Genomic DNA, 21,775 nt, shown 5'->3' with positions numbered 1-21,775 from the left:
AAGAGCCAGACCTGGAGCCTCCTGGGGGTGGGGGCAGCTCAGGGCCAAGGGAGGTGGTGGATGACGGCCTAGGGCCCACAGACAGGCAGGGGAGCCATGGATCAGCTGCGGAAACGTTTACTGCTGGGACTTGGAGAGGAGCCACCAGAATGGCTTCCCAAGGAGATGTCCTATCTCCAGCCTTGGGCCTGGTTAGGGCTGACATTGGTTTCCATTGTCACGGGCAGTGTCAGGCTGCAGGATGACCAGTTCTGCCTTCTGGGAGCCGGCTCGCTGCAGGCAAGGGGAGCCGGGTGAGCAACGCTGGGAAAATGTGTCCTCTCTCCCCACCCACGAGTAGGTGGAGGCCCGGGTACCTGAAGCAGTGCCCCGTCTTGGGCGGCCTGGGCTCCCTCCTGGGTGGCCTTCCCTTCCTCCAGGATGGCCTTCTCTCCCTTCAGGATGGCCTTTGCTTCCTCCTTCAGGCTCTCATACAAGGAGTTGGGCTGGAACAAAGGGTTGCAGGGTAGCTGACGCCAGGCAGGACTGCCTGCCACGTGCCCGCACGGGAGCTGGGCTGGGAGGCAGGGAGGAGGCACAGCAAAAGAAGGGGGTCCTGGGCTGAGGTCTCACCAGGTCTTGCAGCTTCTCCCCCAGCGCCAGGTTGTCTGCTTGGATAGTGCTCAGAGACTCCCGAAGCCTAGGGTTGAAAGCGAGACCCCCGTCAGGCCCCAGACTCTTGTCCTAGGCAGTGCCCCACACCCACAAAACACAGCTCTTGCATGAGCTGCGTGGCCCGGCACAGCCAGGAGCCCAGGGTTTCACCAGCAGCCGCGTCTCACTCTGGCAAAGCTACAGGCAGGGAGGGAATTGTTCTCCCCATGTGACTTGCAGCAGGGGACCCAGACAAAGACGAATTGTGCTTTTCCTCTTCTCCAGCGAGGGAAAACCAGGCTGCTTCATCGCATATGCTAGGCTGGAAAGCCTCTAAGGCAGCCTCGGGCTAGCTGCCCATCCCTCTGAGCAGCAGTGGGGGCAGTGGCAGGGCTCTGTGTGGAACTAGCCCTGCCTGAGTGTGCAGGCCAGCTGTGTATGAATAAAAGCGCTGACCACTCAGATCCATGGCTCTGGGAGCCACATGCAGCCCTGGGGAAAGGACTGTCACACTCCCCCCACCCCAAGACCTCTGTCTCCAGGTGGAGATCGGACCCTGGCATTGCCACTGACAGGCAAGCGGCCATGGGACTCTGCAGACCTAAGCTCCAGAGCCAGACATCCAGAGAACAGACCCCCACCCCCACCCCCCGCCTTCTCCACAGACCAAACTACCCCTCAAGTCCTTGGATAATTAAAGATGGCGGTCTTGAGACTTCCCTGGTGGTCCAGTGGTTAAGAACCCACCTGCCAATGCAGGGAACACAGGTTCGATCCCTGGTCCGGGAAGATCCCACATGCTGTGGAGCAACTAAGCCTGTGCGCCACAACTACTGAGCCTGCGCTCTAGAGCCCACGAGCCACAACTACTGAGCCCGGGTGCTGCAACTACTGAAGCCCACTTGCCTAGAGCCTGTGCTCCGCAACGAAGAGTAGCCCCTGCTCGCTGCGACTAGAGAAAGCCCGCGTGCAGCAATGAAGACCCAACACAGCCATAAATAAATAAATATATTAATTAATTAATTTAAAAAACCCAACCAATACCTATTAAAACAAAAAAGAGAGATGGCCGTCCCTTACAGGTAGCTTCATAGACTGCCCACTAACCAGGCATATAGGCACATTGATGGGAAAGAGCTGTGGCCCCCACTCCCATGGGGCAGGTCCTGCTCACATACAAGAACACTGATGCTTGGGAGGGAAGGGACCTATTGGCCAGCAAGGGGGTCACCCAGAGTAGAACAGAGAGAAGGCAAGGGAAGGAAGAGGGCCAAGTGAAGGTGCCAACCCACAGCTGTCAAGCTCCAGGCCCTGACCTCCATCGGGCAAGGCCCTGTCACCTTCCTGTCCCCACCTGCCTCCGCCCAGCTCACCTCACGCAAACATTCTGCAAACAGCTCATTTCCTTGGAGGTCCGCTGGGGGCCCCAGTCTTCCTTATCCAGGAACTGGCACTCCTGGATCTCCAGGTCCCTGGGTGGGTGCATAATGAGGGCTGGACCGGAATCTGGAGGCTGGGGAGGGTGGGGCGGGCAGAGAGGGGAACCAAGCCCAAGGCCCCGGCTTCTTCAGTCCTGTCTGGGCCACACCCCCTGAACCCCACCGCAGGCTGAGTCCCGGCCCAGGTCTGAATGCTGATGGCGGGGGAGCAGTACACTGTGCCCGCCTCCCCCCCGCAGCCTCACGCACGTTCGCACGGCCTCACTCTGCAGGGTCTTTGGTGGACTCTGCTGTGCTCAGGAGCGTAAACAGGAACGTGACGGTGGCTTCCTGTTGCAGGCCCAGCTTCTGCTCTGAAGAATCTGAAGAAGGTGGCTTTGGCAGAGAGGGTGCCTTGGTGACTGAAGTGGCATGAGGCTGGCAGCCCAAGAACCGGGGTCCTCCCACACCCAACAGCAAGACAGTGGAGTGCAATGGTCGGGTGTTCAGATCTCCATCCAGGCAGGAGGAGAATTTCTCTAGCCCTCCTGCCACCCCGGCCCTCTGCCTTGGGAGGTCCTGTCACCTCTGTGCCCTGCTCCCTGGAGACCTGAGTGTCTTCTGGCTGCTGCTCCCCAGGAGGCTGCGGCAGCGGCTTCTCCTTGGGCTTGGAGTGGGCTCTTTGTCCACCCGTGGGAGACTGAGGGAGACGGAAACTTGGTTGGTGAGCCATGCCCACCATCCTGCTGGCCTCCCCTTTCCAGCCTCCCCTGGTTTTCTTGGGGCGGCCTCCAGCCTCGAGAACCTCCACCACCAGCTCTGTCCAGTAAACCAGATCCCTCAAAGTTTGGGTTGCTAGATTTAGCAAGTAAAAATAGGACACCCAGTGAAATGTGAATTTCAGAATAAATAGTGAGTCATATTTTTCAAGCATAAGTATATCCCAAATATTGCACAGACCATACTTATACTTTAAAAAGTATTTGTTTTCCATCTGAAATTAAAATTTCACTGGGGTGTCCTGTGTTGTGTTTTCTTTCTTTCTTATTTTTGTTTTTTGTCACACCGTGCAGCTTGTGGTATCTTATTTCCCTGACCAGGGACTGAACCCAGGCCCTTGGCAGTGAAAGCGTCCAGTCCTAACCACTGGACCACCAGGGAATTCCCTGGGGTGTCCTGTGTCTTATCTGGCAACCCTACTAAAGCTACATGTTGACAGTATTTTGTAAAAATGAATTTCTGCAAATGCAAGGTGTCAGGGTAGGGGGTGGGGGATAGAATGGCACTGTTTAAAGGGATCCTATAGAAGCTTATAGGAAAGTGGAGACTCCCTCCCATTCTTGCTGTAGAAATCATCTATCAGTTGGGCATTGAGAAGCAAATAGTGTGGCATTCAAGACCCTGAACTATGGACACCCTTGTTTGTAACCCACCTACTATTCCACCGTCCTTGAACAAGCCTCTGCTCAGACTTGGCCAGGAGCTTCCCTTCCCAACACCACCCCAAATGTCCCCACCACCGTGCTCTCACCCACACTGTTGCCCCCCTCCCATTCCCTCCTGCCTTGGTAATCTGAACCTGGTCCACTCTTTTCTCTGCTGAGCAAAGACGGCACCTCCCCCGGGACCCCCTTAGATCCGTGGTGGAGCCGGAGCTGCGCTGAGCCTGAGGATGCTTCTGTCTCTATGAGGTGGTGTAAGATGTCCCACCAAGCAGGCTTGAAATAGCAGCTTCTCCCCAAGTCACAGAAAGCCTTAAGTCAACAGATGGACTCGTCATCATTTTTCGCTCTCCAATTTTTCAGAATCTTGTCCGCTTGCTGGCCAAAAGGTGAAGGAAAATCCAACTGGAGAACAAATGGTGACCTCAGAAGCCTCTTTCTTTACACTGAGCTCCACCTGGGCTTCGGAAAGGCCTGTGGGTTGTGGCAGGAATTCTGTGCCATGTGCTCTCTGCATTACATCGAACCTTTCCAGATGGCGCCTGAAATACCACAGTCCCGTGCATGTGATGTAAACAGAATCTCATTGGCTGGCAGTGCCCGCAGAGGGCCTGTTACCCTGGGGACTCGCTGTGCCTCAGGGTAGACCGATTCTTGGAAGCAGGGAGCTCTGCCACCGGGTTTGATCTGTCCCAAAGGGATGCCGGCAATGTACAAGATCTGCAAAACTAGCCAGACCCTTGCCCTGGTAACTTTGCTTTGGAAACTAGGCCTAAAGAAACAACTCCAAAGGAAATAGAAATAATTCACATGGAGGTCCACGGTAGCCGATTTACACCATGAAGAAAAACTGGAACCTGCCTAAAGGGCCCAAATATAAGAAAAGGTAAGTAAACGATGACTTATGAACATGATAGAACACAATCCACTCTGAAGTTAATGGTCCCCAGTAAACGCTGGTCGACTAACCACTGTCCGTGGGACAAGCCTCGGGCTGGGCCCTGAGAACACACTGATAGATGACTGTGACCCGGTTCTGCCCAGGAGAAGCCCCCAGGGATGAAGCGGTGGCCCAGGCTCCCAGGTGACCACAGGGCAAGGACATGTGCCATCCAGAGGCCTGTACAGAAAACCTTGACCAAGAGAGGAGGGAGCCACTGGGCTTAGGAGCACCAGAAAGACTCCACCGAGGGGTGCTGCTTGCTCTGCGAGTCGAGTCAGCCAGAGAAGGAAGAAGGGCAAGCCAGGAGAGGGAATGGTTTGGGCGCGACGGTGCCAACAGGCATGGTGCGTCCAGGCGTGGGGTGCTCCCGCTAGCTCCCAGGGTGAGCAGGCCTGGGCTGTGGCCCCCAGGTGACAAGGGGGCATGGGAGGCCTTTGAGTGTTTGTCTGTGTGGGTTGTTTGGGCCGTAGCTGAGAGGATGGATGGGAGGAGGAGACCCTGGGGGCAGAAGCCCAGGGCCTTGGGGGTGAAGGAGAGGGGCACGCACAACTGCTGCCCATGACAAGTGTCTACACTGTGTTAATACCAGGGAAGGCGAGCATGGTCTGTACGGCTACGTACCAATGCACCGCACAGGGTTGTCAAATAAAATACAGGATGCCTGGTTAAATCTGAGCGCCACATAAACAGTGAGACTTGTTCTAGTATGATCAGGTCCCAAACACTGCGTGGCACGCACTCGTACTGCAAGATTCCTCCTTGTTTATCGGATTTGGGACATGCTTATGCTAAGCAAAAACTCCTCGTTTATCTGACATTCAAATTTAACCAGGCACCCTGTATATTTTTATTCGTTACATCTGGCAACTCTAACACCATGCCCACCTGTTGGTACCCATCAGAGGAAACTGGGAGGCACGAACAGCTTCCTGGTTACCAGTTAGTAACCAGGAAGGATTGGAGAGGTGGATGACTGGAGATCTAGGTGTGTATCTGAACAATCAGCGATACAGGAAGTTGTAATAAGATAGGGAGTCGAGGGTCACTAGTTCTTTGACTTCCCTCGGTGCCCCCACCGGCCTTCAGCCTGGCTAACAGCTGACTGTACGCAAGCTCTCTCCCCGCAGTCCGTGGAGCTCTTCCCCAGAGAATGCCTGGGGTTCCCTTGGTGCCCCCTCAGGGTCCCACTGGCCAAGCTTAGACAGGTGCTTAATTCAGATTTAGAGAGAAGACAGCTCAGAGCTGAAAATCCATAAACCCGGGTTCAAGTCCTGCTCTGCCGTTCAAAGGTGGGACAGCCCCAGGCACTAGGCTCAATTTCCTAGCCTCTAGAATGGGTATTCAACTCCACAAATATTTACAGAGCCCTGATTTTATTCAAGGCCTTGCTCTGAATGTGGGGAGGATACAAAAAGGAATCTCCTCCTTTAAGGAGTCAGTCATGGACTGAGTACAAGAATACTAGCAGTCAGTTATTACACTCTATCAGGTGCTGTGCATGTGACCATCAGCCTGGAAAACAATCCCCAGAGCAATTCTCTAATAGAGGTAGAATTAGCCCCACTTGGGACCTCCCTGGTGGCATAGCGGTTAAGAATCCGCCTGTCAATGCAGGGGACACGGGTTTGATCCCTTGTCCAGGAAGATCCCACATGCCGCGGAGCAACTAAGCCCATGCACCACAACTACTGAGCCTGCATTCTAGAGCCTGCGAGCCACAGCTACTGAGCCCACGCGCCACAACTACTGAAGCCCACACGCCTAGGGCCCGTGCTCTGCAACAAGAGAAGCCACTGCAATGAGAAGCCCGCGCACCACAACAAAGACCCAATGCAGCCAAAAATAAAGAAAGAAAGAAAGAATTAGCCCCACTTTTCATAAGAGAAAAGTGAGGCTTGAAGAAGCTAAGTGACTTGCCTATAGTCTCAGAAGAGTCAAAGCCAGGGTTCAGACCCAGGGCTACCCGGGCCTCCACCTGATGGCTGTCAGAGAGTTTGACAACTTGCCAGCCAGGAGACGGAAATACGTGAGGGGAAGGCAGCCTGCTTGAAGCCCGTATGTTGGGAGGACCACCCGGGCCTTGGGCCAAGGCCTCACCTGAAGGTTGGCGGTTGCAAGGGCTCAGGACTCAGGCTGAGGAGGCGAGGGCCGTGGTTCGGGTAGGGAGCTGTCCTGTGGAAGAGGGAGGGTACAGTCCACTCCCAGGGCCATGGGGGTCAGTGTGAGCCCTGGGGCTGGAGCCAGGATTCACGCTGGGGGAGGCAGAGGCCCCATGCCCGAGTGCAGGCCACCCAGGGGCCACTGCTCCTGACTCCACCTGCACCTCTCTCTCCTCCAGGGCACCCAGAAGCTCTCAGCCCCTAGCTCCTACAGGAGGGTGTGAGCTGCTGTGGACCAGGCTGGAGTGAAACCACCACCCCTATTCATCCATGACGCGCCCGGATGCTGGGGGGACAGAGACAAATACGATTCTGCCTCCACGCTCGGAGCTAAGACTACTGTGTAAATGTGTGTACCTCACAGACAGACTCGAGCTTACAGGAGCTGTGAGAGAGGTCCGGGAGTCAGAAAGGAGGGAGTGGTCAGGTCTCCCTGAAAACAACTACTGTCCACCAAGTACGTATCACGTACTAAGCACTTTACCTGTATCATCTCCTCTCTCACCTAAACCCCATGAGGTGGGGAAAGGTATCCCCCGCTTTTCCAAAGTTCACTTTATGCCAGTCACTTTTACAAAAGACCTAACATTAGCACCTGTTTTTGCTAATTGAAAGAAATCTGAAGACAATTTTCATTTTTAGGGAAAAAGCGAAAATAGCTTCCAGCATCAGTTTTGCCGTGTGCCGGTAGAGGCAGCTCACACCCCGAGCAGCCAGCGTGGCCCCGCCAAGCGCCTCCACCGGGAACTGCACCTTACATCTCAGCATTGTGAGCGTCTGTGCTTTAACCGCGATTTATGCTGTGTACCCGTTAGCAAGCGGTTGTGACCTAAGGTAAATTGCGTCTTTGCTTACGCCATTTCGGCTTACAAAAGGTTCACAGGAATGCTCTACTTTCAGATAGCGGGGAAACCTGTACTATTATTGTTCTCATTTTACAGATAAGGAAACTGAGGCACAGAGAAATAATTAACTTGCCTGGGGTCTCACATCTAGAAACTGGCAGCGCCAGCATCCAAAGTCCATTGAACTCCGGAATCTGTGCTGTTACCCACCATGCCGTTGCTGCAGAAGGGACAGGCAGGTAGGAAAGACTGAGCAGAGGTGGCGCTTGAGCCAAAGCCAAACCTAATCAAGTCAGAACTCAGCAGGTGAGACAGCATTGGGAAGAGTAGGTGAGGCAGAGAGTAGTCTGAGCAAAGGCTGGGAGGGAGGACCTTGCAGCAGCTCAGGGTCTGCACCGGTTCTGTGGGCCTCAGACTGGAGATGTGGCCACCAGCCTCACCCTGGAGTCCTCATGAGCCCTGCCAAGCAGTCTGGAGCAACAGGGCTCTGGGTTGCAAACAAGAGAAAACAACATTGGTTAATTTGAGCAAAAAAGGACTTTATTGGAAGGATACTAGGGAGTCGCGGAACTCATAGAACAGACTCAAAGGGCAGGAAGTATGGGATGCTGGCTGCCAGGACCACGTGAGGACCCTGCCACAGGAGCCAACGGTAGCGTTCTGCCATCTCCACCCTGGACGGCGGAGGCCCAGGGCTGCCGCTGGACACGTGAGGCCACCACCTCGCTGAATCCTCAATTATCTTTCCCTCTCTTCCTGGTCCTCGTTCCAGGTCCTCATGCAAAATCTGATTGGCTGAGCTCAGGTGAGATGCCTATGTCCTGGTTGCTGGGATCACGGGGAGCAAGTGTCTGGCCTCTTCATGCCCATGGAGGGAAGTGGCGTCTTGCAGTCAGCGCATTTGTAGAGGTTGAGACTGGGCAGCCAAAACCCAATAACCATCCATTACACGACTGCACGGACAATGGGAAGTCGCCAAAGGGTTTTTTTTTTTTAATTGTGGCACGGTACATAAAATTTACCATTTTAAGCATTTTAAGTGTACAGTTCAGTAGCATTAAGCACACTCGCATTGCTGTGCAACCATCACCAGCATCCATCTCCAGAACTTTTTCATCTTCCCAAAGTGGAACTCCGTCCCTGTTAAACAAGAACTCCCCATTCCCCCCGCCCCAGTCCCTGGCGCCTACCATCCTACTGTCTGTCTTGATGCATTTGACTGTTTCAGGTATCTCATACAAATGGAGTCATACAATATTTGTCCTTTTGTGTCTCATTTCACTTAGCATGTCTTCAAGGTTCATCCACGTTGTAGCATGTGGCAGAACATCATTCCTTTTGAAGGCTGAATATTCTATTGTACTTCTATATTGCATTTTGTTTATCCATTCATCCATTGATGGATATTTGTGTTATTTCCACCTTTTGGCAATTGTAAATAATGCTGCTATGAACATGGGTGTACAAATATCTTAAGACCCTGCTTCCAATTCTTTCGGGTATCGTACCCAGAAAGGAATTGTATCAAAGGGTTTTAAGCAGGGGAGAAACAGCATATTTTTGTCTCCTAGAAAACTCATTCTGGCCGCAGTGTGGACAGTTTGTAGAGGTGAGAGTAAAGGGAAGAAGACCCACTAGGCCAGAGCAACTGTCCAGTGGCCATGGGGATGGAGGGATGTTGAGGGTGGGGCTGATGGGATGGGGTAAAGGAGAGGGTAGAGCTGCAGAGGACCCCCAGTTTCCTGGCTTGTGCAACTTGGGCCAGCTGGTGGTGTTGCTAACATCAGGGGGAGCACAGGAAAAGGCAAGCTGGTGGATGAGCTGAATTTGCGATGACTTCTGAGTTGAGATACAATTTTTTTTTTTTAACATCTTTTGAGATACAGTTTTAGAAGACAGGTCTAGATTCCAGTTTGAAGCCCAGGAGGGAGGTATGGTTTGGAGATAGACTAGAAAGCCTTGAGCAAGGAGGCAGCCCAGAGAGAGCAAGCAGATCGGAAAGAGGGTCCAGGACTGGACCTGGGTGTCCTGATATTTCAGGGGAATCCAAGAAAGAGGGGCCAGCAGTGCCAGGGCCCCAAGAAGGTGTTCTCCGCTAAGGCTACAGAGGCCCGAGTCTTTAGCACTGGGCATTAGGCGGTCACTGGTTACTTCTGCCCAAGCAGTAAATGGAGTGATGAGGGCACCCAAAGTAAATGAAACAGAAGCAGAAAGCAGTTTTTGAACATTTTTCAAGGAGCTTAACCTTGAAAGGCATAACAGTAGCTGAAGACAGATGCTGGACAAAACTTTTTGGTTAGGATTAGGGTGGTTGTTTTTAACAATAAAATGAACATAAGCTTGTTTAAGGCTTGTAGGAGAAAGAGGAACAAGGTCTCAGAGATGAGGGAACTGGATCAAAAGCCAAAATGCAAAGCTTGGCCTTGAAAAGAGGAGCCTGCTCTCCTCTGGGTAAGGGAAGGAGGTAGAAGTGGGGAGGTTTAGGGAGAATTAAAGAATTTAAAGGCCTTAATTTGTTCTAAGGACTAGGAGGCAAGGACAAGTGTAGGAAGGATGAGGGGAAGGACAGTGGTTGTGACACCTGCATCAAGGTGCACGTATGTCCCTGGGCCTCCTCTGGCCGAGTGCCATAATTCCTGGGAATCGCACCTTTGACTAGCTCCCCAGGGGGTTCTGCACCCACTGCTGTAGAGCACCCAGGTTGGGCCAGTTGTGAGGAACTGGCTCCTTCACAGGAGTCTGTCAGGAAGAGGGGGCGGGGAATAAGAGCTGGACTCGGGGTGTGGTGGAGGGTTGGTTCCCAGGCACTAAGCGAAGCTCTTAGCAGCCTCACCGCAGACCGACTTCTTTCCTCCTGGGACAGGAGGGTACAGGGCTCCCCTTCTTAGAGGAGTGGGTGAGTGACTGGACAGAAAAAACAGACCTGGGGGTGGGGTGGGGGTGGGAGTGATCTACCACAGGCTACTGGAGATCTACCACAGGCTACTGGCAGCCCCCCATACAAAGGGACAACCCTGGTGACACAGTCCAAAGAAGGCATGGCTTCCTGGGTCCCACACCTTCAGCTCTGCCTTTGACACAACAAAGAAACAGTCTATGAACAGGCAGAAACTCTTTAATTGTTTTCTTTAAAAAACAAACCCCAGTTTTTCCTTAAACTCCATTCTTAGTTTTTCAGGGACAAAGAGAAGTTTGCAATCATGACATCAACTCAACATCATTTGGCTACTCCCGATTCTGCAGGACTAAGACATTTCCCAGGAGTTGTCCCGCCAGCCAGCGAGGACAACTGCAAAGAGTTTAACTAGCACCCACCAGGCCCGTGCCATTTCAGGGACCCTAACCAAGCAAGCACTCATCTTCCCTGATATTCTCTGCTATCCACTAGCCTCTCCACACTCCTCTTATCCCCTACTTCCATGAACCTGTAAACATCAAAAGGCACAGAGGCCTGGGCTATGGAGGAAGTTGTGGTTGGGCAGCCTTTGAAAGCTCACCTTTTAACAATATTGAGAAAAGAGAAACAGGGGCTAGGGGAGTGGGGATCCCCAGAGACAATGAGATGACCCCACCCTCCCCCTAGTTCAACTCCTAGCACCTACCTCAGGCAGTGTCCTCCTGTGAGAGGACACTAAGGAAGCTGAAAGTTAAAACTGCTATCAACCCTGGCCCCTTTCTGGCACGTGAGAAAAGCTTCCTAGAACTTTACGAAATGCTAATGTCACCAGGACCATTCAACCCCTAAGTTCTTCTTCTAGAGCTAAGTAGACGCTGAACACTTTGTTTTGTAAAAAACAGGTATGAGTGATAAGAGGGGGGGCCTCCTGCCATGGGCCCCTTCCTGCCCTCTGCAGTTATCCGTCCATATGCCCTGAGCCTCAGGTTCTGGGGGGTCTGGAGACACCTTCCCTCCCCAAGCGGCCACTGCTCCATCAACCTGCATTTAACCGAACATCTCAGCAACAGCACACAGAACTATAAAACACAGCTTCTGTGCAGCAGACATTTATAGTCTGAGACCCAACCAAGGCTTCCCTCCCTCCTTCAAAACTTAAGACTATAGGCTGAATATTCTGCTTCTTCCTCACAGACAGAATTGTCTCCAATCCATGGCGACAGTCCTCCCGGACCATCTACAGAATCTAAGAGGAAACCCAAGCCTCGTTACCTAGACGCACTCATGGCTGGGAACCAAGCCTCAGCAGAGGCAACTCAGTAGAGAAAGCCCGAGGCTGGCTGTGGCCCTCGGCATCCAGCTCTGGTGGGGCTGCCGCAGAGCGGCCACATTTCCCCACAAGAGCAGAGGTGCTCTCTCTCACCCCCAGCCCCCAGCCCTTTAACCTCTTCTGGCTGGGCCAGTGATTCCTACTCCCTAGTCTGAGGCCCGACTGGAAACAGGCTGGGATACTCTGGGACGTAGTGGGGAAAGGATGGTAGGTGACTGACTACAGGCAGGACACCAGTGCGGGGCTGGGCCAGGCGGGCCCCATTTCCTCAAGCTGAAACGGCCGCTGCCGCTGTGCCAGCCCTCAGAGGACAGGCCTCATGTGCAGCAACAGCGCGTGCACAGGTAACGAGACCAGGGGAGGGGACCCCAAGTGTCTTCTCCACAGGGAGAGGGGACTATGTACAGGGGGAAGAGGGGAGTCTGGCCAGGGACAGCCCCACTTCATCTCATTCAACCAGGAGATCAAACTGCTCAGCAGCTTCAAACTCAGCATTCATGGCCGCGGCCCACTCATCCAGCTCCGATTTCTGGGGGAAGAGAAATGGGGGGCAGGTGAGTGGAGAAGCGGGCACATTGGCTGGAGCATTTCCACCCATACCCTGCAGGCGCCGCCTTTCTCCCGTGACAGCCAGGGCCGAGCCCCGGCCCTGCACGTGTCCCGGTGCGTCTCCCCGTGTGTCTGGCATGACGGCAGAGGAAGGCCCCTGCCCCTCACTCACCAAGATCTCCGGCACCTTCCTCTTCTTTCGTTTCTCTTTCACGGCCGGGGGAGAGATTCCAGGGAGAGTTGTGTCTGGGGCCCAGGGCTTCACAGGGACCCTGGGGACCTCAGTTAGCTTTGAACCCACCACAGGCGAGACTCCAGCCAAGTCTTCTGTGGCCAGCATCCCCTCAAAGCCAGAGCAGGACCAGCGACCCGGGGTGGAGGTGGAGGCCGAGCCAGGAGTCTCCAGGCGGCTGTAGGATCGCCTGACTTTCTTGGACATTTCCAAGTCTCTGGCGTCCAGGTCTCCTTCCCTGGAGTCGGACTCAACATTCAGGGAGCACAGCGCAGGAGTGGAGGCGGAGGTGACCCGGACACTGCGTGTCGGGAAGACGTCCTCCCGAGTAGGCTCCTTGCTAGGAGGGTTGTTTTCTTTCTCCAAAAAAACAGCGATCTGTACCAGGACAGAAGAGAGAACGCCTCCCTGTTACTTGGCTGTGTTACTTACTTCAAGAAAGGCGCAAGGAGATTTAGGGCAGAAAGAAAGACCCACAGGACCTAAAATGTCCATCCAGTCAATAAGTCCTCACTGGCCATCTGCCAGGCACTGGGAGTAGAGCAGGGAATAAAACCGAGAAGACCCGTCTCCACAGTGCTGCCACTCTGGTGGGGAAAATAGAGAATAGGGAGAATCACGTTGTATGTTAAGCACTTTGGAAAAAAACAACAGGACTGAGCATACTGGGTGGGGGAAGGGTTTGGAATTTTAAGTAGGTGTAGGTCAGTGTAGGCCTCACTGAGGTAGCACTGGAGCTATGACTTGAAGGAGATGAGGGAGTAAGTCATCTGGAGGAGAAATGTTCTAGGCAGAGAGAACAGAAGGTGCAAAAGTCCTGAGGTGAACGGGTACCAGTCAGGGTCAAGGAACAATAAGGCTAGTGTGGCTGAAGTGAGAGGGAGCGAGGCGAGGAACTGAGCATGGGGTTCGAGAGGTAATGGGGGTGTTATAGGGCATTTTGCAGGCCACTGTAAGGGGAGACCCATGGAGCCCCTTGCTCCGAGACCCAGGGAGCCATGGCAAAGTTCTGAACAGGAAAGCACTTAATCTGACATGTGTATTAAGAGGTTCACACACTGGCTTCTCATAATTCCAGTCTCAGCTGAAGTGCTGCCTCCTCAGGGAGGCGGTCCCTTACCGTGGAACGGAGCAGCCCCTCCTCACCTTTGCTAGTCACCCTCTGTCACAATGACCTCTTTCCTGAACAGTGAGCATCACTATCTGATTGTGGCTGTTCGCTGGGTGACTGTGACGCCAACTAGAATGTGCGCGTCACATGTGAGCATCTTCATCTGTCTCGCTGACCTTGCCTGTGCCCAACACCTTCAGCAGAGCCCTGCGTGGAGCCGGTGTTCCATAAATAATCACTGAGTTAACTTTCACAAAACTTGACACTGAGCTTTGTGCCAACCAAGACAAGGCGAGAAACAAGACAAATTTAGGGCCCTTGTGGTTTAATAGAATTATATTGGTTATCAAGAGAGACATTTCCTGGCTACAGATTCTGGGGAATCTGCCCCATAAGTCTTAGTAAAAGGGATACTGAACAAAATGGGAGTCACCCAGACGACTTCTTCTTCAATCCCTACAGCCAAGCAGTCATCGAAGTCCTTGTGCATTTTTTGTTCAATATCTCATGAATCTATCATTCAACCAACAAGAAAGAGTGGCCACCATAGGGGAGACAGAAGTCCCTGCCCCTAAGACAACAAACATGCAAACAAAATACTCTCGGCTATTCATAAGGCCTATGGAGAAATGTATCAGGCAGGCTTCGGGGAGGCAGTGCCCTTTGAGCTGAGTCCTATGTGATGCGGTGGTCACGCGGTGAGCCAGGGGAAGAAGCAGCACTCTGCCTTTACCTAACTTCAGGCTCCCACCATCTCACTTCGGGATTCCTTTCATGCCCGCCCACCTGGTCTGGGGGTCCCCAGAAGGCTTTCTGCAATCCATTCTCCACCCAGACCCTAAAGAGATCTTTCTAAAATACCCAAGCCTGCCTCAGTCACTACCTTAAGACTCTCCAAAGCTGCCCACAGAACAAAGGATGAAGTCGAAGCTCATCCTCATGCCTCATCAGGATCTGCTCTGGCTTGGCACGCTCCCTCCCCTGACAAGGTCTGGGGCAGACACATCAAAGCTGCTGTTCCCCAAACCTCATGCTTTTCCTTGTGGACTCCAGGCATCTGCAAACACAGCTTCCTTTGCCTAGAACACTCCTAACTTGTCTTCAAAGACTCAGTTTAAACACTTCTTCTGTGAAACATTCCCTGAGCTACCTGGTCTGGGTTAGGTGCCTTTACAGCATCTAGTACTTTCTTTATTGCAGTCCTCAGCACACTATGTTATCACTTATTTGTCTTTCTCCCCACTTGACTGTAAGCCCCGTGAGCCACTCAAAGGCAGTTAGTATTTCTCATTCATTATATCTTCAGGTACAGATCTCCTTTTAATGAGACATCCTTAACAATAACTTCTGCTAAAACAGTTAAGGACATTATACTACACTGAGAACAATAGACGAGGAAGAAGAAAGTAGTTAAGACACAGCTCAACTTTTAAAGGAAAATGGTAGAGAATACAGGGCATCAATAGCTAAACGCACCAAGTGTGCAGGAAGTAAGCAAGACTGGCGATACACATAGGTGTCCAAAGGCAAACTGTTTCAAAATACAGCAAATAGCTCCCTGGGCAGACGTGAGCAGCCATTATATTCCGCCTCAGCTCTAGACTGTCTGTCCTGGATTTCCCTTAACTAAGAAAATGAAAATGAACTTACCCGGGGGCTCCTTCGAGGCGAATGAACAGACGGGATCTGTGGAGACAACACTAGTTGATCACATCAACACTAGTTGATCCCACTTCTGGCTCCCCACCTACAACCCCTCTCTCTGTCCTCACCTCTACAGTATGGGCCACGATCTTCTTCAAGACGATGGGCTTTCTGACGGGAGTCGCCTGGGGTGCCTGGAGAAGAGGGGTGAACTTGAGCTCTACATTAGCCCAGGGGCCTCCGGGGCAGGAGGAACTGAGGAACCCGGGGCTCACCTTAGGCCAGATTTCCGGGAGGATGCTTGGGAGATCAGAGCCTGATTTCCGCTGGGACCTCCGCAGAGACTGAGTGGAAGTTGGGGCGCTGGGCCCTGGAAAGAGACAAATTTAGCAGGTAGGGGAGGACTCTAGACCTCAGAGTCTAGAGAGAACAGGAGCTGAAGAGAGCGAGAGTTCCCAAACAGGCCCTTTGGGGGCGCCTTCTCGGGAGGGGGACGAGCCTCCTAGGGCGGTGGGGGGAGGGCCTTCCTCATGGAACTGCGTCCCACAAACTGCTCAGCCCCATCTCTCCCGCGCGCCCTCCGCTCACCGGAGCACTGGGCGGCCCCTCCGGACCGGGTTCGCCTCTGGGACATGTCTAGCCTTGGTCTCGAGCTCTACTGCCGCAGCCGCCGCAGCCACCGCCGCCAGGGCTCGCGCCAACCCGAAGGGCAAACGTTCGAATTACCCGCCTTACCCGGGAGGAAGTGGAAGTGACGTAAAGCGGGAGGGCCGCCGACCTCTGGTCACCCCTTTTCCACCCGCCTCCACGTCTAGCGTCTGCAGGGGGCGGGGCCAGAGGCGAGCTGGTGTCATCAGCGCGCGCCGCACCCGGAAGAGACGTGGCAGTGGAGGGATAATCGGAGGGTTCTGAGCTGGAGGGAGCCGAGCGAGAACTCGGCTGAGTGCTGTCTGACCTTCCGCACCTCGGACCGGCGCTCGCGCCCTGGGGACGAGTGCCGCAGCCGATTCGTAACACACAGTGGGGTCTGTGGGGAAGGTGGGGGCGGGGCTTGGAGGGGGTGGGGCTCGGGAGGGGCCCCTAGGGGCGGGGCCGGTGGTATCGGAGAGACTGATGGAGGGGCCTGGCCAGGTTTGGGATGCGGGAGGCATCTGGGGTCTCCGGAGGTGGGATTTATGCAGGGGGCGTGGCCGGAATGGAGAGGGACGGTGGGCAAGCGTTTGGGGTTGGGGCGAGTACGAGAGGTGTCTAGGGCAGGTAAGAGTGGAAACAACTGGGCTGGTGAGTGCGTTGTGGCGGCCACCAGAACCTGGTTCCCTGCCAACTCAGACCCCTTCCTCAGGGTCGACTATGGGGCTTTGCAAGTGCCCCAAGAGGAAGGTGACCAACCTATTCTGCTTCGAACACCGGGTCAACGTCTGCGAGCACTGCCTGGTAGCCAATCACGCCAAGGTGGGTGTTCAGAGGAACGGCTGAGCAGGGCACTAGGTGGGCAGGCAGTATTGACTTCCTCCAAATCCATGAAGGGCCTGGCCCTAGAATGGAAGCTCCACAAGGACAAGGACTTAGTTTATTTTGTTCACTGTTGTATCCCCAGTGCTTAAGTCAGAGTATGGCACACTGTGTGTGCTCAATAAATGTTTATTGATTGGTCGAACAGAAGTATCAATCTCCTCTGTGATGAGAAAAAGAGGCATCTGGGCTTTGGGGAGATGGGCTGTGGAGTTCTTGCTCCAGTTGTGACCTCTTTCTCCCACTTCAGTGCATCGTCCAGTCCTACCTGCAGTGGCTCCAAGATAGCGATTACAACCCCAATTGCCGCCTCTGCAACATACCCCTGGCCTCCCGGGAGACGACCCGCCTGGTCTGTTATGGTGAGGCCTGGGCACCTTATGGGGGGATCAGGACAGGCCCAGCGTGACCAGTTTCCAGGCACTCCCCAAGCAGCAGGACAGTGACCTCTCAAGTCTGGGAGGCTGGAGCCCCAGGTTCTGGTCCAGCTAGGTTACTTACCTGCTGTGTGAGCTCAGGCAAGTCATTTCCCCTTAAGAGGCCTTAGTGTTTTTCCCTAAAAATTAAAGCTTCTAGCTTCTTCCCTGCCAATCTCTAGGGTTGAGCGAGAGCCAGTCAAACTTGTGGGTGTGGTTGTAGCTGTGAGCAGTAGCTGGCCATACCAGCAGTGAGCTGAAAGCATGGGGCTTTCAGACATTCAGGATCCATTTCTGATTCCAAGATGAAACAGAGAGGAACTGCATTCCTCACAGTAATGTCAGCTAAAGGAAGTCAGCAGGGGCATGTGTCATGACCTTGACCTGACTCTGGTGTAAGAGCCTTAGCTCCACTTTTTGAAGGAACTAGTGTAAAAGAGTGCGCTCCATGTATGTGTTTCTCACTGTGTGTTTATATGTGCATGAACTGAACGTGCATTGTGTCTTTACATAAGTGTTAGTGTATTCATTAGTACTATGGGTGAATGAATGGGTAACTGTTGTATGTGAACATATAAGCACAGGTGTGTTGTGGGGTTGCAGGAGAATTCCTAGGTGAGGGTGCGTAAGTGTTAGCAAACGTGAGTGTATAGATGTGTATGTGAGAGTTAGTCTGCCCGTATGTGTGGATGTAGGGGATGGCACCTGCGTTTGACATGTATATAAACACGTGTATATCTGTGCCCATGGATGCGTACACCCATACGTGTTCCTGTGTGTATGTCTAGTAACCTTTTCTGAAACTGTTCCTGATGAGCTGTTAGCCCAATGAGCTTGTGATGAGTGCGAGTCCAGAGAGGACTCATGGAAAGGGCAGGTGGCATCTTCTTCCCACCCACCCCCACCTCCTAGTGGGCTGGGAAGTTTGGTAGCATCTGCCTTAACTTAGTCAGATAGTGGTGGCCAGGAAGGCCAAAGTCTTAGGGAATACTGAGGAAGTGGACCTGGGGTGAGGATGGGCAAGAGAAGGCCCTGGGCTTACACTTATGTGTGCATGTGTCTCTGCAGCAGGCTGGGGGCTCTTGCTGGGCTAGGGGTCCTAAGTGTCTGCTTCTTCATGTCTTTCCTCCACTACTTCATGGGCCCTCAGATCTCTTCCACTGGGCCTGCCTCAATGAACGTGCTGCCCAGCTACCCCAAAACACAGCACCTGCTGGCTACCAGTGCCCCAGCTGCAGTGGCCCCATCTTCCCTCCAACCAACCTGGCCGGCCCCGTGGCCTCCGCACTGAGAGAGAAACTGGCCACAGTCAACTGGGCCCGGGCAGGACTGGGTCTTCCTCTGGTGAGAGCCTGTATCCCCTGGGTCCCACCTGGGCCAGGTGGGTGGGTGGGGACAGCACTGGGCAGGCTGGTGACATCTGTTCTTTCCTCCAGATTGACGAGGTGGTGAGCCCAGAGCCTGAGCCCCTCAACACTTCCGACTTCTCTGACTGGTCCAGCTTTAATGGTAAGTGGTGGTCTCCACCTGCTGTTGGGGCCCTTGCCTCCCTGCTCTGCTGACAGCTCTCTTCCTGCCCACAGCCAGTGGTAGCCCCAAACAAGAGGAGACAGCCAGCGCTTCTGCTGCCCCAGCCTTCTACAGCCAAGTCCCCCGGCCCCCTGCTTCCCCGAGCCGACCCGAGCAGCACATGGTGATCCACATGGGCAATCCCGAGCCTCTGACTCACGGTGAGCCGGGGAACTGTCCAGGCCAGAGGAGGATAGAATGGGAGTGGGGTGCTTTGCGTGGAGGGAGCTCGGGGGTCTGGACACCCACCCACAGGGACCCTTCCTCACTGCATCACAGACGTTACCTCCCCACAATTCCGAGATGCTGTTAGGCTGAGAAGGGCCGGGATCTCCTGCCCTCCCCTCTCCCCACCCCGCTATGGGCCAGTTTTCCTGAGCCTGTGGATGCCGGTGGCTCTGCCCCTGCAGCCTCAGCCCCAAGGAAGGTGTATGACACGCGGGATGATGACCGGGCGCCAGGCCTCCATGGGGATTGTGATGATGACAAGTACCGTCGCCGGCCTGCCCTGGGCTGGCTGGCCCAGCTGCTCAGGTACATGGGGTCAGGTGGGGCAGGATGCCAGGAAGGGGGAGGAGGGGAAGTGAGAGCCAGAGACCCTGGCAGGGCGATTTCATGACAAAAGGGGCTTGTTCTGGGTAATAACGGGACCTGGTATAGGGGCTGTGCACCGAAGCCTGGGCTTGGGTCTGCCCCCCTCTGGGTGTTTCCTTGCGTGCTACGTATGAGGTTCGGACTCGGGCTCTTTGAGGCCCCTTCCTGCTCTGACACCTCCCAATCTTTGTGACTCTCCTTATGCCCGACACATTCCAGTTTCAGAACACAGTTGTTGCCTCAGCTGGTTTGAGCTGCACAGTCAGCCTGGTAGTGGGCAGGCGCAGGGATGACCACCCTTGAGGAAACCAGGCTCAGGGATGGTGGCGCTGGGGCCGGAAGACGAGCGTCATGGCTGGGGCTCCTCTCCCGGCTGCAGGGGCCGCCAGGGACTGGAGGCCTGACCTGAATTCCCCTCATCCCCCCAGGAGCCGGGCTGGGTCTCGTAAGCGGCCGCTGACCCTGCTCCAGCGGGCAGGGCTGCTGCTGCTCCTGGGGCTGCTGGGCTTCCTGGCCCTCCTTGCGCTCATGTCTCGCCTGGGCCGGGCTGCGGCTGACAGCGATCCCAACCTGGACCCGCTCATGAACCCTCACATCCGTGTGGGTCCCTCCTGAGCCCCTGCTTATGGCTGGGCCAGCCTAGGAGCTGGGGGCCTGAGGGTGGGTAGAGGGGGAGGTCCAGGGGCCCTTCTCTGCTCCTCTTCCTCAAGCCTGAGACACTAAGATCCCAGGCCCAAAGCCAAGTCCACCAGAGTGGCTGCAGGCTAGGCCTGGGGTTCCTGCAGATCAAACATTTGTCTTGACCTTCTCCTCCTGGGTCTCCAGCTTTCCCCCTCCCTCCCCCAAAGGAGCTGACAGGTGGAAATAAATTACAGACTTTATTAAAACACCCGAAGCAGCCTTTTCCTTCCCCCTTCTCAGCCTGGGCCCCAAGCCTCAGTGGTTCTCTTCCCGGTACTCTATGGCCAGAAACTCCAGGGACAGGCGGTTGAAGAACATGGCTCCGTTGAGCACTGGGCAGAGGAGAGAGCCCCCATCAGCCTTGCCTGCCCCCTCCTTGCTGCATCTCAGGGTTCCAGAGCTCCCCCCTCCCGCTGCGTACACCCTACTCACTCAGGACGGTCAGGGAAAAGCATCGACGAAACTTGTCATGTGTCATCTCAGCGTAGAGTGACCCCATGGCGGCCCAGCAGATGCCGATCACCTGGGAGAACTGTAGGCCCCATCCCGTGGGAGAGTGGCCCCCTGACACACAGGGGGGTTTCCATCAGCCCCTGGGCCTCCTCTGACCAGCCCTCGAGCCCCTGCCCTGGCCTACCATCAGGACAACTGTGTAGCGGAAGCTCATGCGGTCATAGTGGTGGGTGATACAGAAGTTGTGCACGTCGCTGGCGAAGACGGTCAGGTGTACAAAGAAGAGCATCAGAGCAGCCATGGTGAGAATCATGCCTTGTGGGAAGAAGAGCACGGCCACGCGGTCCCGCCACCGCATCCTGGCGGCAGCACAGACTCAAGGCAGCTGGTACAGCTTGAGCAAGCGGACACTGCCCAGGAGGAGCAGCCGACCCCTCCGGTTCTGGAGCGCACAGTCTGGAATAGCCGTAGGATTCTAGAATCAGGAGGACATAGAGAACAAGATTCTCGAGCACAGGCTGTTTCCAGCCAATACAGGAGTGTTTCATGGGTGGCCAGGGCAGCTCTGAACTGTGGAGGGGGGCTGGGCTAAAGGCAGAGAGCAGCGGGGCCCTAGCGTGTTGAGGGAGGGACAGTGTGCCTCACCATCCCAGCCCACACACTTTGTGCTCTTGGGCAGATCTTCTCACTAAGTCCTCAACAGTTCCACGCAGGAGGTAGTGTGGGCACATTCTGCAGATGAAGAACTGGGGCTCAGAAAAGCGAAGGGGGGACTTCCTTGGTGGCACAGTGGTTAAGAATCCACCTGCCAATGCAGGGGACACAGGTTCGAGCCCTGGTCCGGGGAGATCCCGCATGCCATGGAACAACTAATCCTGTGTGCCACAACTACTGAGCCTGCAAGCCACAGCTATTGAAGCGCACATGCCTAGAGCCCATGCTTCACAACAAGAGAAGCCACCGCAATGAGAAGCACACGCACCACAACGAAGAGTAGCCCCTCCTCGCCGCAACTAGAGAAAGCCCGCGCACAGCAACGAACACCCAACACAGCCAAAAAAAAAAAAAAAAATGTGAAGGGGCATGTAGGTCCTCAGCAAGTCTTAGGCAGATGAGAGGTCACGTGTAATCTCTCCTAATGAGATCTCTCCAGTAGAACTGGAGGATGTAGCCAGGTGAGGGCAGGCCTGGGCTGGATCACAAACTCCAAGTATTTGTTCCAGCCCCTAATGGGGAGGAAGTAAGGGAAGGGACAACAGATTCTCCATAGCTGTCCCAGGACCTTCCCACATCCTCCCCAGGTGGGCCCTGGAGAGCAACTGGCTTTTCCATCTTCTCCCCAGATGTT

At 54.5% G+C, this 21,775-nt stretch overlaps 3 protein-coding genes across 6 annotated transcripts; 1 reads left to right on the top strand and 2 right to left on the bottom strand.

The window, feature by feature from the left end:
• Nucleotides 1-10,549: 10,549 nt before the first annotated feature.
• CDCA5 (cell division cycle associated 5) lies at nt 10,550-15,919 on the bottom strand. The gene is made up of 6 exons (XM_079928155.1): nt 15,791-15,919; nt 15,478-15,572; nt 15,331-15,396; nt 15,209-15,244; nt 12,388-12,825; nt 10,550-12,195 (listed from the first exon to the last, which is right to left on the bottom strand). Exons 1-6 carry the CDS (start codon nt 15,834-15,836, stop codon nt 12,115-12,117), a joined length of 762 nt encoding a protein of 253 aa, XP_079784281.1. The 5' UTR covers nt 15,837-15,919; the 3' UTR covers nt 10,550-12,114.
• A 153-nt stretch (nt 15,920-16,072) lies between these two features.
• On the top strand, nt 16,073-19,908 carry ZFPL1 (zinc finger protein like 1; the record flags this gene model as incomplete). 3 transcript variants are annotated; one of them, XM_079930376.1, is made up of 8 exons in its annotated part: nt 16,073-16,227; nt 16,545-16,654; nt 16,965-17,076; nt 18,281-18,474; nt 18,567-18,639; nt 18,714-18,860; nt 19,110-19,233; nt 19,722-19,908. In XM_079930376.1, the coding sequence occupies exons 2-8, from the start codon at nt 16,553-16,555 to the stop codon at nt 19,906-19,908; spliced, it is 939 nt and encodes a 312-aa protein (XP_079786502.1). In that variant the 5' UTR covers nt 16,073-16,227; nt 16,545-16,552. The 3 variants fall into 3 exon arrangements, with proteins under 3 accessions (XP_079786502.1, XP_079786503.1, XP_079786504.1); XM_079930377.1 differs by having other exon boundaries at nt 16,073-16,240; XM_079930378.1 differs by lacking the exon at nt 19,722-19,908 and adding an exon at nt 19,513-19,620.
• On the bottom strand, nt 19,874-20,912 carry TMEM262 (transmembrane protein 262; the record flags this gene model as incomplete). Of its 2 annotated transcripts, none has more annotated exons than XM_079930380.1 (3): nt 20,612-20,912; nt 20,439-20,506; nt 19,874-20,306 (listed from the first exon to the last, which is right to left on the bottom strand). In XM_079930380.1, the coding sequence occupies exons 1-3, from the start codon at nt 20,783-20,785 to the stop codon at nt 19,874-19,876; spliced, it is 675 nt and encodes a 224-aa protein (XP_079786506.1). In that variant the 5' UTR covers nt 20,786-20,912. The 2 variants fall into 2 exon arrangements, with proteins under 2 accessions (XP_079786506.1, XP_079786505.1); XM_079930379.1 differs by having other exon boundaries at nt 20,230-20,306; nt 20,407-20,506.
• Between the last annotated feature and the right edge of the window lie 863 nt (nt 20,913-21,775).

This window comes from Stenella coeruleoalba (assembly GCF_951394435.1).
Source record: "Stenella coeruleoalba genome assembly, chromosome: 8".
NCBI lineage: Eukaryota > Metazoa > Chordata > Mammalia > Artiodactyla > Delphinidae > Stenella > Stenella coeruleoalba.
The sequence above is the reverse complement of the archived record's forward strand: the minus strand, read 5'-3'. Positions and strand labels throughout refer to the sequence as shown.

Coding starts and splice junctions, on each gene's coding strand:
- CDCA5 (XM_079928155.1), bottom strand. CDS start 15,836: ATGTCCCAGAGGCGAACCCGGTCCGGAGGGGCCGCCCAGTGCTCCG. Junction 15,245..15,330: donor TCGTGGCCCATACTGTAGAG/GTGAGGACAGAG, acceptor TTGTCTCCACAG/ATCCCGTCTGTTCATTCGCC. Junction 12,196..12,387: donor GGAAGGTGCCGGAGATCTTG/GTGAGTGAGGGG, acceptor CTCTTCCCCCAG/AAATCGGAGCTGGATGAGTG.